The 15959-nt window shown below is 35.1% G+C and overlaps 1 protein-coding gene across 1 annotated transcript; it reads right to left on the bottom strand.

Annotated features, from left to right (window-relative positions):
- Window positions 1-12270: 12270 nt before the first annotated feature.
- On the bottom strand, window positions 12271-15182 carry LOC113195112 (olfactory receptor 5B2-like). The gene is made up of 2 exons (XM_026406527.2): window positions 15166-15182; window positions 12271-13237 (listed from the first exon to the last, which is right to left on the bottom strand). The coding sequence occupies exons 1-2, from the start codon at window positions 15180-15182 to the stop codon at window positions 12271-12273; spliced, it is 984 nt and encodes a 327-aa protein (XP_026262312.2).
- Between the last annotated feature and the right edge of the window lie 777 nt (window positions 15183-15959).

The raw sequence follows: 15959 nt of genomic DNA, 5'->3' as shown, positions 1-15959 counted from the left end.
ATTTATCAAAGGTCATCTTGCTGCTTTCTAAAAATGTTTGTTAAAGTATAGGTCAAACTCTGAATGAATATATCATAATCTCAATTTGTTTACCACCTGGTGGTCTCTCATTAGAGAGTAAAGGGCACAGAGAGTGCAGTGACCCTTCTTTAAACAGGAAGGGACTTAATGAATTAGCAATATCTTAACTTCATTGTAACATTCTGACCAGAATCCATACTCATTCTTATTATTTTTGGCAAGTCTACAAATACTGATATAATGCAGCTAAAGTTACAGGCTTTTGATTAAGATTCAACTCAGTTTAAATGTCGATTCTTATATCTCTCTCAATCTACTTTTGGAATGTTAGATTATCACTAAACTTCACAAATTCTCAGTTGCCTTAATAGTAAAATAATAATAATAAGAAGAATACCTATGTATACAGAGGTACAAATACAAATAGAATCACACAGGTACTTACATGTATATCTCCCATCATGCATTGTAGAAACTCTGTATTAAAAGTGTTATGTATGTTAATGTCAGCAGTCATAAAGCCCGCATGGCCTGGACTTGTAAAGTTGCAAAGAACAGGATGCGAATATAGGGAATCATTGTTAGCAGGCAACGAGTATTTTCAAATGTCTCAGATGGAAGGAGACCCTCATGGTTTCACAAAATACATATACGATAGTGTGAGAGGGAAGAAAAGAAAGAGAGAGAGAGAGAGAGAGAGAGAGAGAGAGAGAGAGAGAGAGAAGTGTCACAGTTGAATGGATAGAGAGAGGTTATAGGAGGGGAAGGGAGGGGAGGGGGGAATAGGGAGGGCAGCAGAATATAACTGATACAACTGACACTAGGATTGCTATATGTATACACATGGATGTATATCCAATGTGATCCTGCAATCTGTACACGTGGGAAAATGAGAATTCATACCCTATTGGAATCAAATGTACGATATGTCAAGATCATTGTATTGTCTTGACCAACTAATTAAAAAAACAGAAAAAAGATTTGTGTGCATGAAAAAAATCAAAAGTTTAAAATATGGGGTCAATGTACTGAAAAATAAAATATTTTAAAGTTGGAGCTTTCTGCTGAATGTTTTCTGTGATATAAGGAGGCTGATTCATAGTGGGGTTGGGAGGTAGAGTAAGGGAGGATTAGACAAACTTTAGATAGTGCAAAGAGGTGGGAGGGCAAGGGAGGGGGCATGGGGGTAAGAAAAACGGTGGAACGAGATGGACATCATTACCCTAAGTACATGTATGAAGATATGAATGGTGTGAATATACTTTGTATACAACCAGAGAAATGAAAAATTTTGCTCTATATGTGTAATATGAACTGTAATGTATTCTGCTGTCATATATAAAAAATTAGAATAAAAGAATTAAAAAAAGAAAAAAAAAGCAGGAGCTTTCCACCAAAATAGATTTGAAGGCTAAATAAACCCCCAAAATATGAATATTTGACCATTGATATGTGTGATTAACTATAGGTTTATAGTAAGGAGAAAATAAGCACTCTTTCAACTCAAGAGAAAATATGGACTTCAAAGAAATTAAACAGAAGATGAGCTCACATGGAATGCCAAAGCCTTCAACTCTATGGGTGGATCATGGACAGAGTGTGAACAGAAGGCACATAAAATCTCAGAGGACTTGGTGGACTAGTAAGAAAAGTACCTTGAGGATAAGGTTTTCAGATAGATGACCTCACCCATCTCTAAAGACCTCCATGTTGGCACCCACATTTCTCAAACCACAGAAGGGCCCTAAGTCCATCCTTGTAATGACAGTATAGATAGAACTTTTTAGGTAAACACTCAGAATTTACTTGTGTTTCATGTATCACCTCAATTTTCACCATAGTGTGTTGAGGACGTAGAGTCAATACTATCTTCATTTTCAGATAAAGAAAATCTGGTTCAGGGAAGTTAGGTTATAGCAGTGATTCTTAGCTTGTAGATGTAGGATTGACATGCACCTCTGCCCAGAGACCAGCCCTGCACTGATGCTGTGCCCTCTCCTACCAGAACTGTCTCCATGGTCCCCGTTATCTCACCGCCTCCACCATATATATATCTCAGGAGACTGCTGCAAAATCCAAACACTGAGCTTGGACCAATGGAGACAATGAATAATTGTAAATTCCAACTCACTGCTAGTTTAATTTAGGCCATTGATCATGGTAACCATTATGTATGAGACCAAAGCTTTCCAATTAATACTTCTATAAACACACATACATTACTCAGCCTCTGGTGTCACACAATCTAAATTAAATTAACAACTGTCCAACTTCATAAACTTGTTGAGAAATCAGGGACTATAGATATAGTCTCCAGAATCCAGACAAGTTCCTGGCACATGAGGTATACAGAAGGAATTTATGCCTCCACTAAGACAGGAAAACAGGAACTTATTGATTTAATAATTCCAGAACGGTCATGTATAATCTAATAAATTTTTTAAATCTCAGCTCACACAGATATCAAATTCATAAATCATGAACATGATCCATGTAGACTCCTCATTCAACATTCTGGAGCTGTAGAGATAAGTAATACACTCAATTATATTGTTAAGCTCATTTTTAGTTATGATAAATTTGAAGTACATAGTGTGGCTACAGTAATAAAATAATGCACATGGTACATAAACATTCCGATCTCACTGCAGTCTCTACTATGTTCAGTGCCCCATTTTTATTTCTCTTTGCTACAGTGCACCTCCTAAATCCCCAGCAACATTGATGGAGAACAGAGCAGAAGAAATAGAGTTCATCCTCCTAGGACTCACCAGTGCCCCAGAACTACAGGTGGCCCTCTTTATCATGATCACCCTCATCTACCTCATCTATGTGGTTGGGAACCTGGGGATGATCATATTGATCCTCTTGGACTCTTGTCTCCACACTCCCATGTACTTTTTCCTGGCTCTGTCTTGCTCTGATAGACACGTCAATGAGCTGATTCTTGTTTATGCAGCCAGTTTCAATGTCCTGTTTGCCCTTCTAGTTATCTTGGTGTCCTACCTATTCATATTTATCACCATTCTGAAGATGAGCTCAGTTGCAGGATATCAGAAAGCTTTGTCCACCTGTGCCTCCCACTTCACTGCAGTCTCCACCTTCTATGGGACTGTTATCTTCATGTATCTATGACCCAGCTCCAGTCATTCCATGGACACAGACAAAATTGCCTTTGTCTTTTATACTCTGAACCCTGTGGTCTACAGCCTCAGGAACAAGGAAGTGAAAAGTGCATTCAAAAGAATTACTGGAAGCACTATTTCTTGAAGAGAATGTGCTTTTTGCAATTTGTTCTTTGCCTGTTGTAAAAAATTGGCTCTGTGTATGCATATGACTTAATTTCAGAGTTCTCTGTTCTGGTCCATTGGTCTATGTGTTATACCAGGAGCATGATAATTTGGAAACTACCACCAAATTTAGAGTTGTAACTTATATTCTGAAGTCAGATATTGAGATTCTTTTAACTTTTTAACACCCTCCTCTACAGCTCAGGGTTTTTTGTTTGTTTGTTTGTTTTTACTTTTCTGTATCTTTTGTGGTCCCATCATGTTGGTAGTTTTGAAGTATAATTATTTATGCATATTAATTATACAAACTGATGGTTTCACTATAACGTTTCCATACATTCATATTTTATGCTTTGATCTTACTCTTAGTCCTCTCATATAGCCTCCTAACTCACCAGTCCTCTGTCCCTTCCCTAGTAGTTCCTCTATTGCTTTCAGACCATCCTCTTTTTGCCCTTAGCTTCCACATTAAGAGAGAACAAGTAATATTCTTTTTCTGAGTATGACTTATTTTGCTAACATGATGAGCACCTATCCTGATTCCATACTTCCCTTGACATACCTGCATGTGGTGACCTCCCTTCAGATATATACACAGGAATTGCATAGCTGTATCATATGGTAGATCTATTTTTAATTTTCTGAGAAAGAATTCTACAGTTTTCTCTAGTTTTTGTGCTGATTTACATTCTCACTAAGAGTGTGTGAAAAAATTCTTTTTTTTCCCCCATGGTGCTGGGGATTGAACCCAGGGCCTTGTGCCTGCAAGGCAAGTACTCTACCAACTGAGCCATATCCCCAGCCCGATAAATTCTTTTTTTCTACGCTCTTGCTAGCATGTGTTGCTGTCATTATTATTATTTTATTATTTATTTGATCTATTTAGATACACATGACTATAGAGTGTTTTTTTGACATATTATACATACATCAAGTATAACCTATTCTAATTAGGATCCCATTATTATGGTTGAAAGTTTAGTGTCATTGGTGGTGTATTCATATATGAATATAGGAAAGTTATGTCTGATTTATTTGTCTTTCCTATAAACATTCTGACTAGGGTGACATGGAATCACAATGTCGTCTGGATTTGCATTTCACTGATGACTAAAACTTTTGAGCATTTTCTCACATATTTATAGATAACTTGTACTTCTTTTCAGAGGTGTCTGTTTAGATCATTTTTAGATCATTTATTCTTTTTTTTTGATTGGAATACTCAATCTTTTATTGATATCTTTTAAAAATGTTTTGTTAGAGCATTATTGTTATACATGCATGGAATATAATTTGCTCCATTTCAGTATCCAGTACTTCCTCTTTTCCTCAATTTTCTTTCTCAGTTTTCCCCTTCCCCTTCCTCTACTCTACCTGTCTTACTTCTATATATTTATATTTTTTAAAAAAATATTTAGTCCAATTTAGACCTACAAAAAGGTGAAACCCTTTGTGATATATTCGTATATGCACACAGGATTGCTTGGCCACTTTCATTACACTGTTCCTGCCTTTCCCCATCCCTCATCCCTCCAAATATTTCCCCTTCCTCTGCTCCACTGGTGTTTCTTCTATTTCCATGGAGTCTCTTCCCCGTTTCCTCCTTATTTCCATGTAATTCCTGCATATGACAGTAACAATTTAATGCTTGGCTTTCTTTCTTTTTTTCAGACAATCTTAGTTCCCTTTTTATTGATTTACATTTACAAAAATAATCTTAAGTAAATCTATTAGCTACATTTATGTGTGAGTTTTAAAACTATAAATCAACAACAAATTTTATATTCATGGTTCTTGAAATAAATATCAGACAGTTTCATTAAAAATATGACACAATCTCAGTTCAGTTCAGGAGAATGGAATATACTATGAACTCCAGAACTAGTACTTCTTCTTATTAGGGGACTGTAGTTACACACGATACTGGGGTTCATTTTTTTTAAAGTTATTTATTTGTAGATGGACACAATACCTTTATTTAATTTATTTATTTTTATGTGGTGTTGAGGATTGAACCCAGTGCCTCACACCCGCTAGGTGAGCGCTCTCATACTGAGCCACAACCCCATTTTGACAGAATCATACCAGCATGCAGTATGATTTGCTTCGATTCAGTCCCCAGTTTTTCTCTTTCTCTCTTCTCCTCTCCCCTCCCCCCTATTCATTTTCCTCTACTTTACTGGTCTTCCATATAGTTATTGTTTTTAAAATTAGTGTTTTATAAATATACATTCACTGTGAAATTCACTGTGGTATAATAAAGGTGAAATTCACTGTGGTATATTCATATACACACATAGGATAGATTGATTCATTTCATCCCACTGTCCCTCCTTCCTCTTCCACAACCCCCTCCTTCTCATCCACTGATTTCTCTTCTAGGTCTGGCTTATTTCATGTATCATAATGTTTGGCAGTTGTGTATATTTGTCAGCAAATTTCATTATTTTTCATGGCTGAGTAAAACTCCAATATATATATGCCACCATTTCCTTTTCCACTCCTCTGTTGACCAGTACATGGGTTGATGCCATTACTTGGCTACTGCGAAGTGTACTTCTATAAACACTGATGTGCCCGAATCACGATAGTATGCTGATTTTAATTCTTTTGGATATATACCAAAGTGTAGATTAGCTGTGTCATATGGTGGTTCCATTCCTAGTTTCTTGAGGAATGTCTATAGTGCTTCCCAGTGTGGTTGTAGTCCCACTAAAAAATGCTTGAGTGTACCTTTTTTTCTCCACATCCTCAACAGCATTTATTGTTATTTGAATTCCTGACCGCCTTTCTCAATGGAGTGACATGAAATGTCAAGGTAGTTTTGATTTACACATCCATGATTGTTAGAGATGTTGAACATTTTTTCATATTTGTTAGGCATTTGTATTTTGGGAAAAAATGCCTGTTTGGTTCTTCTGTCCATTTATTAATTAGGTTATTTTTTTGGTGTTAATTGTTGATAACATTCTTGAATTCTTTATGTGTGTCGGACATTAATCCATTGCCTATCATAAAGGCAGCTGGCAAAGATTTGGTCTCTTTCTGTAGGTTATCTCTTCACTCTGTGGATTGTTTCCTTTGCTATGCAGAAGCTATTTAATCTGGTGTAATCTCCTTTGTCAGTTCTTGCTTTTATTTCCAAAACTGTTAGAGTCCTGTCCAGGAAATAATGGCCTATGTCGATATCTTGAGATCTTTTCTCTGTGTTTTTCTTGTTATAATTTCAGATCTTACATTCAGATTTTTGATCTATTTTGAACTGATTTTTCTTTTGTACAGGATGAGACCTAGGGATCTGTCATGACACATGACTAAATCAGTCAGGGATACTCCAGGTGAATTTGGGATGACTAAATAAAGATACAGACACAGAAAGCACCTTTTTTTTTTTTTTTTTTTTTAGGTTCAGTGGCTGTTCCTCAGCCAAAGTTCTCACAAGGGGGGCCAGGCCAGGGAGGCAAGAAAGAGGAGGAACACACCTCAAACCTGGGTTTCATTGGGGAGAAGCCATTCAAATGAGCAAGGGGTAGGGTTACAACAAACAAGTGGGTGTGATCCAACTCCATCCAGTGATGCCCACTCCTGGAGCTGGACCTCTCATCCGAGTGGAGGTAAGGTCCAATTGCAGTGCAATGGGTGCAATACCAGTTCAGTACCTCTTGACTCGGGACTTAAAGGTGTGTACATAGCTCCTGTCCAGAGAAGCTCCTGACAGGGGTCTAGTTTCAAAATTGTTCAAGTGAATATAAAATTTTCCCAGCACTGTTTTCTTTAAAGAAAGAGGATGTCTTTAATCCAATGTATGTTTTTGGCACCTCAGTTGAGAAGCAAATGGCTGCAGATGCATGGGTTTATGTCTGTGCCCTATTTTCTAGTTCATTGATCTACATGTCAGTTTCCATGCCAATAATAAGTTATTTTGTTAATGTGCCTCTATAGTATATTTGAAGCCAGGTATTAAGATGCCTCCAGCATTGCTCTGTCTGTGTGAGATTTCTGTGGTCATTTTGCAGATTTTGTGCTTCGGCATCTTTTGAAGAACGTCATTGGTATTTTGATGGTAATTTCACTGACTTTATTGATCCCTATGGACAATATGACCATATTAGCAATATTAATTCTATCAATCCATGAACACAGGAGGTCTTTTCATCTTCTAGTGTCATCTTTAATATTGTTTTTGAGTTTCTTTTTATAATTTTTATTGTAGTAGTCTCTCACATCCTTGGTTAGGTTTATTCCTAAGTATTGCTTTTTGGGACAATTGTAAATTGGATTGTTTTCCTTATTTATTTCTCAGTCAATTCATTGTTGGTATATGAACCAGCTTAAAACATTTGTATGTTGATATTATCCTGTAATTTTGCTGAACTTGTTTATTATCTTTAAGAGGCTTTTGGAAGTGACATAGAGTACTCTAAACACAGAATTATATTATCTGCAAACAGGGATAATTTAACTTCCTTCTTTAGTATTAATATCCCTTTTATTTCTTTCTCAAGCCTGATTGCTCTGTGTAAAATTTCAAGTATTGTATTGTATAAGAGTGGGGAGAGTGGGAACTTTGTCTTGTCCCTGATATTAGAGGAAATGCTTTCAGATTTTCTCCATTCAGAACTATGATGGCTATAGGGCTTCTCATATCACAGCCTTTATTATGTTAAGGTGTGATCTTTCTAAGTTTCTTTAGGTTTTTTTCAGGAAGGGATGTTGAAATTTGTCAACATCTATTTAGATCCTCATGTTGTTTACATCCTTGATTCTCCTTATATGCTATATTACATATACCTTTCCCTGTCATGAAATAGTTTGAGGAACCTTAACATTAGATCTTCTTTAAAAGTATGGTAAAATTCAGGCCTTTATTGTAGGGAGACTGTTTATTACTGCTTCAATATCCTTGCTTGATATTGATCATTTATGTTTTCTAAATCTTGGCTCAATTATGGCAGTTCATACATACTCAAGAATTTGTACTTTTTTTAGGTTTTCTGATTTATTGGCACATAATTTTTCAAAGTATTCCCTTATGATTTTGTGGATTTCAGTGATACCTGTTGTAATATGCCCTTTTGCCACCACCACTCAAATTTTGTACATTTGGGTCTTCTCCCATTTTCTTTTGGTGATGTTTTCTAAGGACTTGTCAAGTTTGTTATCTTTTGGAAGAAACAACTCTTCATTTCATTGATCTTTGTATTTTTTTAGTGTCTATTTCATTTATTTCTTCTCTATTCTCTTTAAAAAATTCTACTGTTCGGGGTTTGGCTATTTCTTGTTTTCTAAGACCTGGAGATGCATCATTGGGTTTTTTTTTTATTATTGGAGATATTTCTGATTTTTAAAATCTAGGCACTTATAACTGTAAACTTCCCTCTTAGTACTGCTGTAACTATCTCATAGGTTGTGTGTTTCCATTTGCATTTGTTTCTAGAAATTCAAAACTTTCTACCTTGTTTTCTTCAATAGCCCACTGGTCATTTCAAAGTCATTATTCAAAGACAGAAGGATGTCCATACTCACTCCTCTTATTCAATATATTTCTTGAAACTCTAGCCACAGCAATCAGGCAACATAAGTAATTTAATGGAATACAAATAGGAAAAAAAATAAGTCAAAGTATCTCTGTTTTCTGATGACAGGGTGCTATATTTAGAAGATCCGAAAAACTCCACCAGATTCCTACCCTGATGAATTTAGCAAAATAGTACAAGCTCAAACTGCAACATCTTTTCTACACACCAACAGAGAACCCAATGAAAAGAAATCAGGAGAACAATTCCATTCATAATAACATTAAAATAAATAAAAGCCTTGGGAATAAATAAACAGGACCAAAGAGGAGGAAGACTTCTACAATTAAAATACGTAGAATACTGAGGAGTAGAAATTGAAGACCTTGGAAGATGGAAAGGCCTCCCAGGTTCTTAAATAGGCAAAATTCATTTTGTCAAAATGGTCTTGTACAAAATGTGATATACAGATTCAATGCAATCTCCATCAAAATACCAATGTCATTCTTCACATATCTAGGAAAAAAAAAGTCCTAAAATTACACAGAGGAATCAAAGACCCAGAATAGACAAAGCAACTCTGAGCAATACAGACAAGGCTGGAGGCTTCATAACTTCCAACCTCGAGTTATACTGCAGAGCTATAATAACAAAACCAGCATGGACTGGTATATAAACAAACATGAAGACCAATGGAATAGAAGACACCAAGACCAAGCCTCATAGACATGTTCAGCTTGTCTTTGATAAAGTTTCCAAGAACATAAGATTGGAAAAAGACAGTCTTTTTAATAAATGGTGCTGGGACAACTGGATAGCCATTTATAAAATAATGAAATTATTATTATTAGGCACTAAATTCAACTAAATTCAACTAAATTCAACTCAAAGTGCCTAAAAGTCCTGGATGACCGACCATAGATTACAACTGATACAACAAAACACAGGTTCCACACTCCTACCTACCTATAGGGGCAGTGATCGTCTTCCTTAATAAGAGACCTACAGCCTAAGAAATAAAACCAAGAATCAATAGCATCAAAATGCTCTTGTGATAACATCAAATGGTAAAGCAGTCTTTCTCTTCGTCCTCTTTTGTATTTCCATCTCTAGCTATGTTTTGAAAATTAAAAAATCTAACTTGTATATGTTAATTCTAAGTTCAGTTGTGTGTAGTCAATATTTATCCATCAAAGAATTTTATATAATTTTTATGTATATTAGTTTCATGATTTTTCATTTATTCCCTTTTAATATTTCATATTTCATGTTGTTCATGAAATAAGAATATATATTTTTATGTGTGTACACACACACACACACACACACATATACTTATGATGGTACTAAGCATTAAAACATATGCACTCCCATGTCCATTGCAGCACTATTCACAAAAGTTAAGAAGTGGAAGCAAAGTACCTATCAACTGATGAAAAGATAAAGAAAATGTGGCATATATAATATACTTTATTCAGCCATAAAGAGCATGTTTCCATAATTTTGGTGCAATATGGATGGCACTGTAGATCATTAGGCCAAGTAAAATAAGCAAAACACAGAAAGACAAATACCACTGGATGCACTGGTATTCCATTAATATGTGAAACCCAAACAGCTGTTCTCATACAAGTCGAGAGAGCAGTAGGTCCAGATGCCAGGATGAGTGGGGAGGATGGAGAGACAGAGAAAGGTTGACCAGTGGGAACTAAGTTGCAGTTAGTTGAGAGCAAGAAATTCTGCCGTGCAGAGCAGGTGATCACACAGGACAGTGAGTGATGTGCTGTACATGCCAATAATCTAGAATAATTGGCTTTTAATATTTATACCATAAAGAAATGACAAAATGTGGGGCTGGGGTTGTGGCTCAGTGGTAGAGCTCTCACCTAGCATGCAAGAGGCACTGGGTTTGATCCTCAGCACCACGTAAATGTAAAATAAAACTTAAGAATAATTATTTAAAAAAAAAGAAATGACAAAATGTGAGGATGTGTGTTTAATTATCATTTAAACACTATACAGTGTGCATATGTATAAAAGCATCATGTTACTCTATTAATATGTACAGTTATGTATCTTTTAAAAATTCATGTAGTATATACAAAAGATAATCACACTGTACATGATAAATTTGTGCAATTAAATGATGATTTATAATAAAAAAGACAGTTATTACAGCTTGAGAAAGATCACCTTACAGACAGTAGTAAATATTCGTGCCATATCACATGGCCTCAGAAGTACCAGCCTTGGCACTTTAGCACATTCAAATATCATCTTACAAGTACTGAGCTGTAGAAGGCACTTACTGTGTAGAGAATGTAAATTAGTGCACATTCCCTTGAATAGGTTTTGTGCTATATAGAGCTCTCTGATGATTAAAAATTACAAATATTGTTCCCTATGTTAGCATATGGAAAGTAATTTATGGCTGATGGATACTATCATGCTCTATTTTTCATGAATATTTAAGATAATTTCACTTGTTTAATTTATATGATTGAAGTATTTTTCTAAATGTGATCGGGTATTAAAACTTTTAGTCTTATAACTTATGTTTTTCTAAATAGTTACCTAATTGCCATGTTACTTGCCAGTTAATGAGAGCATTTCTAAATACAAATTATGAGATAGTTTTAAATGATCTAACTGAGGAGGATATTTCCAAAAAAATCATCATTTCAAAAAGTGGGAAGGGCAAGAGGGGCTGGAAATGCAAATAACAATATTGCAATAAAGCAGAAAAATCAATGTGCCTCCTGAACTTTTCTAGAAGTATATCAAAATGGCATTTCTTATTGCTGATAAAAGTATAACCATAAATGGTTTAAAGATTCAAAATATTGATACGATTGAACTCAAAGCTTAATTATTTTATTCATGTAACAGATATTTGTTGAGGATCTACTAGAAACAAACATTCACTTAAGTTTTACACTAACACTCTTAGAACACTCAACTAAATGAATAAATAATATTAGTCAAATTAATTATCTAATACCTCAATTACTTAAATTTTTTTCACCAAAATTAGTCACATTCCATTTATGTCTGGCAAATTTTTCAACTCATTTATATGTACTCGTATGGGTATATTTATGAAAATGTTCACAGTCACAATTTTTTTCTAACGTTACATGTGTGTTTCTACTAATGTGTGGTAGAGAAAGTGCATATAGATGAAATGAATTAATCAAATATCCTTAATAAATTCTTTTGATAAGCCAGAAGCAAATAACTTGTGATTTCTCTCACCATTGTTATACAGAATATTATATTCTGGATATATTTCCTCGTTTCTACAGAATAAACTGATTTTTGAGGAGGTAAAGTATTTGACTTTAGAAACTTGACTTCCATTCGCACCTTAATATGTGATTCAGCAGATGGAGAAGATCTGAGAAGCATGACATTAAGTTACTATGCATCCTACAATTTTTAAATCAAAATTTTAGAAACACTTTTCCCTCTAAAACTATCTTTTTGAAAGCGCTCTTGACCTCCTTGTTCCTGAGGCTGTAGACCACAGGGTTCAGCATGGGGATGACCATCGTATAAAAGACAGAGGCAACTTTGTCTGTGTCCATGGAGTGACTGGAGCTGGGCTGTAAGTACATGAAGATAATTGTCCCATAGAAAATGGAGACTGCAGTGAGGTGGGAGGCACAGGTGGACAAAGCTTTCTGATATCCTGTAGCTGAGCGCATCTTCAGGATGGTGATGAATATGAATAGGTAGGACACCAAGACAATTAGAAGAGCAAAAAAGGCGTTGAAGCTGGCTACATAAACAAGAACCAGCTCATTGACTTGCCTATCAGAGCAAGAGAGAGCCATCATTGCTGGAATATCACAGAAAAAATGATGGATCATGTTGGACTTACAGAAGGAGAGACTGAATATTTCTCCAATGTGGATGGAGGCATTCAGAAGACCACAGACATGGCAGCCTATGACCAGACGGGCACACACACCTGTAGTCATGGTGGTAGAGTAATGTAGGGGTTTGCACACAGCTGTGAAACGGTCATAAGCCATGGATGCCAAGAGGAAATTTTCCACAGTGGCAAAGGCTATAAAAATGAACATCTGAGCAGCACAGGCATTGTAGGAGATGACCTTGTCTCCTACAAGGAGCCCAGCCATGGCTGTGGGAGTGACAGCAGAAGAGTAGCCAAAATCCGCCAGAGACAAGCTACCAAGAAAAAAGTACATGGGAGTGTGGAGACGAGAATCAGTGAGAATGAGAACAATCATCCCAAGGTTTCCAAGAACATTAATGAAGTAGATAAGTGTGATCATGATAAAGAGGGCCACCTGTAGTCCTGGGGCATTGGTGAGTCCTAGTAGGATGAACTCTGTCACTTCTGTCATGTTCTCTATCCATGTTATTTGGGAATCAGGAGATGCTCTTTAGCAAAGAGAAATGAAGGACAAGAGTATCAATTGGTGTTATGAAATAGATATTTCCTTGAAAATAAAACATTTATACAAAACAGGTGAATTATTTCATTGCGGCAATAATACACATTTTAAACTCTTCCAATGTGTGAATTTGAACTTAGCTGCAAAATTTAGTGCATTAACTATTTATTGAGTTAGAAACTTTTGAATCTGAAAATTCAATTTAAGTCAAACACTATTTGTCAAATTTTAAATGATTCAAATTAATGCATGCTAAATTTTATGAATAAAACAACATAACATGTCAGGTAATGTGTATATAATTATATATGTATAATTATAACATATAATGTAGTATTATATATATGTATATCATGCATCACATACACAAAATGAAGAAAGTAATGGTATCTAAAGCAAAATATTATTGTGAGAATTCAATGTGAAAATAACATCTAAATTCTGGGGGATTATGACGTTGTGTCAGCTATAGTAATATTATCCATGTACAATGATGGATTGTATTGGTGTTGGATTAGAAGTAGGTGGCCTTATACGAAGCTTCAGGGATGGGTGAGCTCTGCAGCCATGTAGTTTCCCTCTTGATTTGCATTTTCTCTCACTTAGGGTTACTAAGATTTTCTATGTCTTCTCTTTGTTGTTCCTCCATCCATGATTGGCTGCTCTAGCACTACCAAGTGGCTGTTTTTTCTTTTGCTGTTCTTGTTCAATTTCTTCCCCGAAATCCATATTTTGGCTTACACTGGAAGAATATCCATTTCTTATACCAATTCTTTCTTTCTATGGTATATTCATCTATTTAAATCACTGAGATTTAGGGCTGAAAGTTCCTAGTTTGTGCTTTACTGTAGCCTGCAGATCTTGCATCTCATGTAGTCCACAAGTGTACACAATTATTAAATTAAAATGAAAATGTTAAAGATATGCAAGCTTAATTGTTTTTAAGTACGAATTGTTTGGTAGTAGTGCTACAAACTGGTAACCCATCTTTTCCACTTAACAATAAATAATGAATATCCATGTTAATAAACATTTACCTACAACATCAAAAAAATGCAAACTTAAAAAATGTTCCTTTGAATCTGTTTCTGTGTAGAAGCAATGTTTTAATTCTTTTTATTTGAATATGAAGTCTTTGAAGGTAAGCACCAAAGGCTAACTAGAATTCCCTAGCATCTTCTTCTTAACTTTTAGCAATCTTACTGCATAAACTAAACCCTTGGAGGCATTATATTTGCCAGTCTTCACACACATGAGCACTTTTTGGTATAGTATATGATCTATTCTATGACAATTGAGAGGGTCTTTATACAGAAATGTTAGTGCATGTGTTATGCATGTGCAGATATTTTTATTTTACCAGGAAGATAAACTAATATTTGTGCAGTTTTGTGATGCTCTATTATTATATATCTAGAATGAAGAAGATTCAAGATTTAACCTAGTTTGGTCTTAATCACCAGCCTATTATTTTATTCACATAAATGTCAATGTATATAAATGTGATAGAAATAATTACAGTTATGGAGAAAATATTCAAATAAAAGTCGGAACTTTATTCTTAATTATTTATAACTTAATTTTGTGTGCTTTATTCTCTGGCTTAAATGAGAGCCATTTTACTTGTTCATTTTTTGTTTATCTCCAATAATAAGCATACATACAGAGAAGGTGAAATTACCACCTAATTATCAGAACGTCATCTATACTCTTGGTTTTGACTGAAATTTCTTAGTTTAGCAAAACAATGATATTTTGTAAATATCAGGAACTCTGCTGATATGACTGTTGACATATACACCCCATATCCACCTCAGTTTTAAAGAAAAACATTCAAACTATTGAGTGGAGCTATCCTACTATTTTGCTAGAATTTCAGTTTTTACTGAGTCTTTATTGAATATAGAAACTTACCTTCCTCTTGGGAACATGCAACAATCTTGAACAGGGAGCTTGAAATACGAAATTCAACCACAGATTAATGCATCCATTATCTTAGAAAAGCTGTCTGTCTCAGGTAGTGGTTAATGGTCTCAAGCTGCCTAAGGCAGGAAAGAAAATGGAAAGAGTGGTATTAACATGGATTCAAGTCCTGAGTCTATAATGCATTTTTTTCTAGGTCTTTGGCAGAGATGGTCTCCTCCTTCTTAATTGTAAAATGAAGACAATATAAAGATTTCTTCCACAAAATTTGCAGAATTGTGCTTTTAGATAGCAAATAAGGGACTGCCTATACAACAACAAGCTAAAGATGGGTTATATTTTCATGTCATTTAATATAAATTTAATTTTAGGTATTCCTTTAACTCTATTGCAGGATACTAGCAAATCTCCAAATCAGGATAAGGCCTGTGTGCATGAGCAACTATCAACATTCAGATAAATAAACGATGGTCGAAGGGAGTAGAATTAAAATCTTGTCCCTCTGAAATGAAGTCATCTGGGGTCATGTTGAATTTCAGAAACTAATATACAGGGACCAAGATTTAAATTATGAAGACATGAATCTCTCAGAGGATGCCCTGCAAGAGAGCATCTGTAACTCCTCTTTCCTAAAGAAGAACAATTAAACTGCCTGTGGGGACCAATTTGGAAATTTTGAGTATGCACATGTGCTTTGTATTACAGGTTAATGTATCAATAACAATGATATGCATACTTTATAGCATACAGTTTTGACTTTTTGTTAAATATGTAGCTATGCAACC

This window comes from Urocitellus parryii, chromosome 4 (assembly GCF_045843805.1).
Source record: "Urocitellus parryii isolate mUroPar1 chromosome 4, mUroPar1.hap1, whole genome shotgun sequence".
NCBI classification, from domain to species: Eukaryota; Metazoa; Chordata; class Mammalia; order Rodentia; family Sciuridae; genus Urocitellus; species Urocitellus parryii.
The sequence above is the reverse complement of the archived record's forward strand: the minus strand, read 5'-3'. Positions and strand labels throughout refer to the sequence as shown.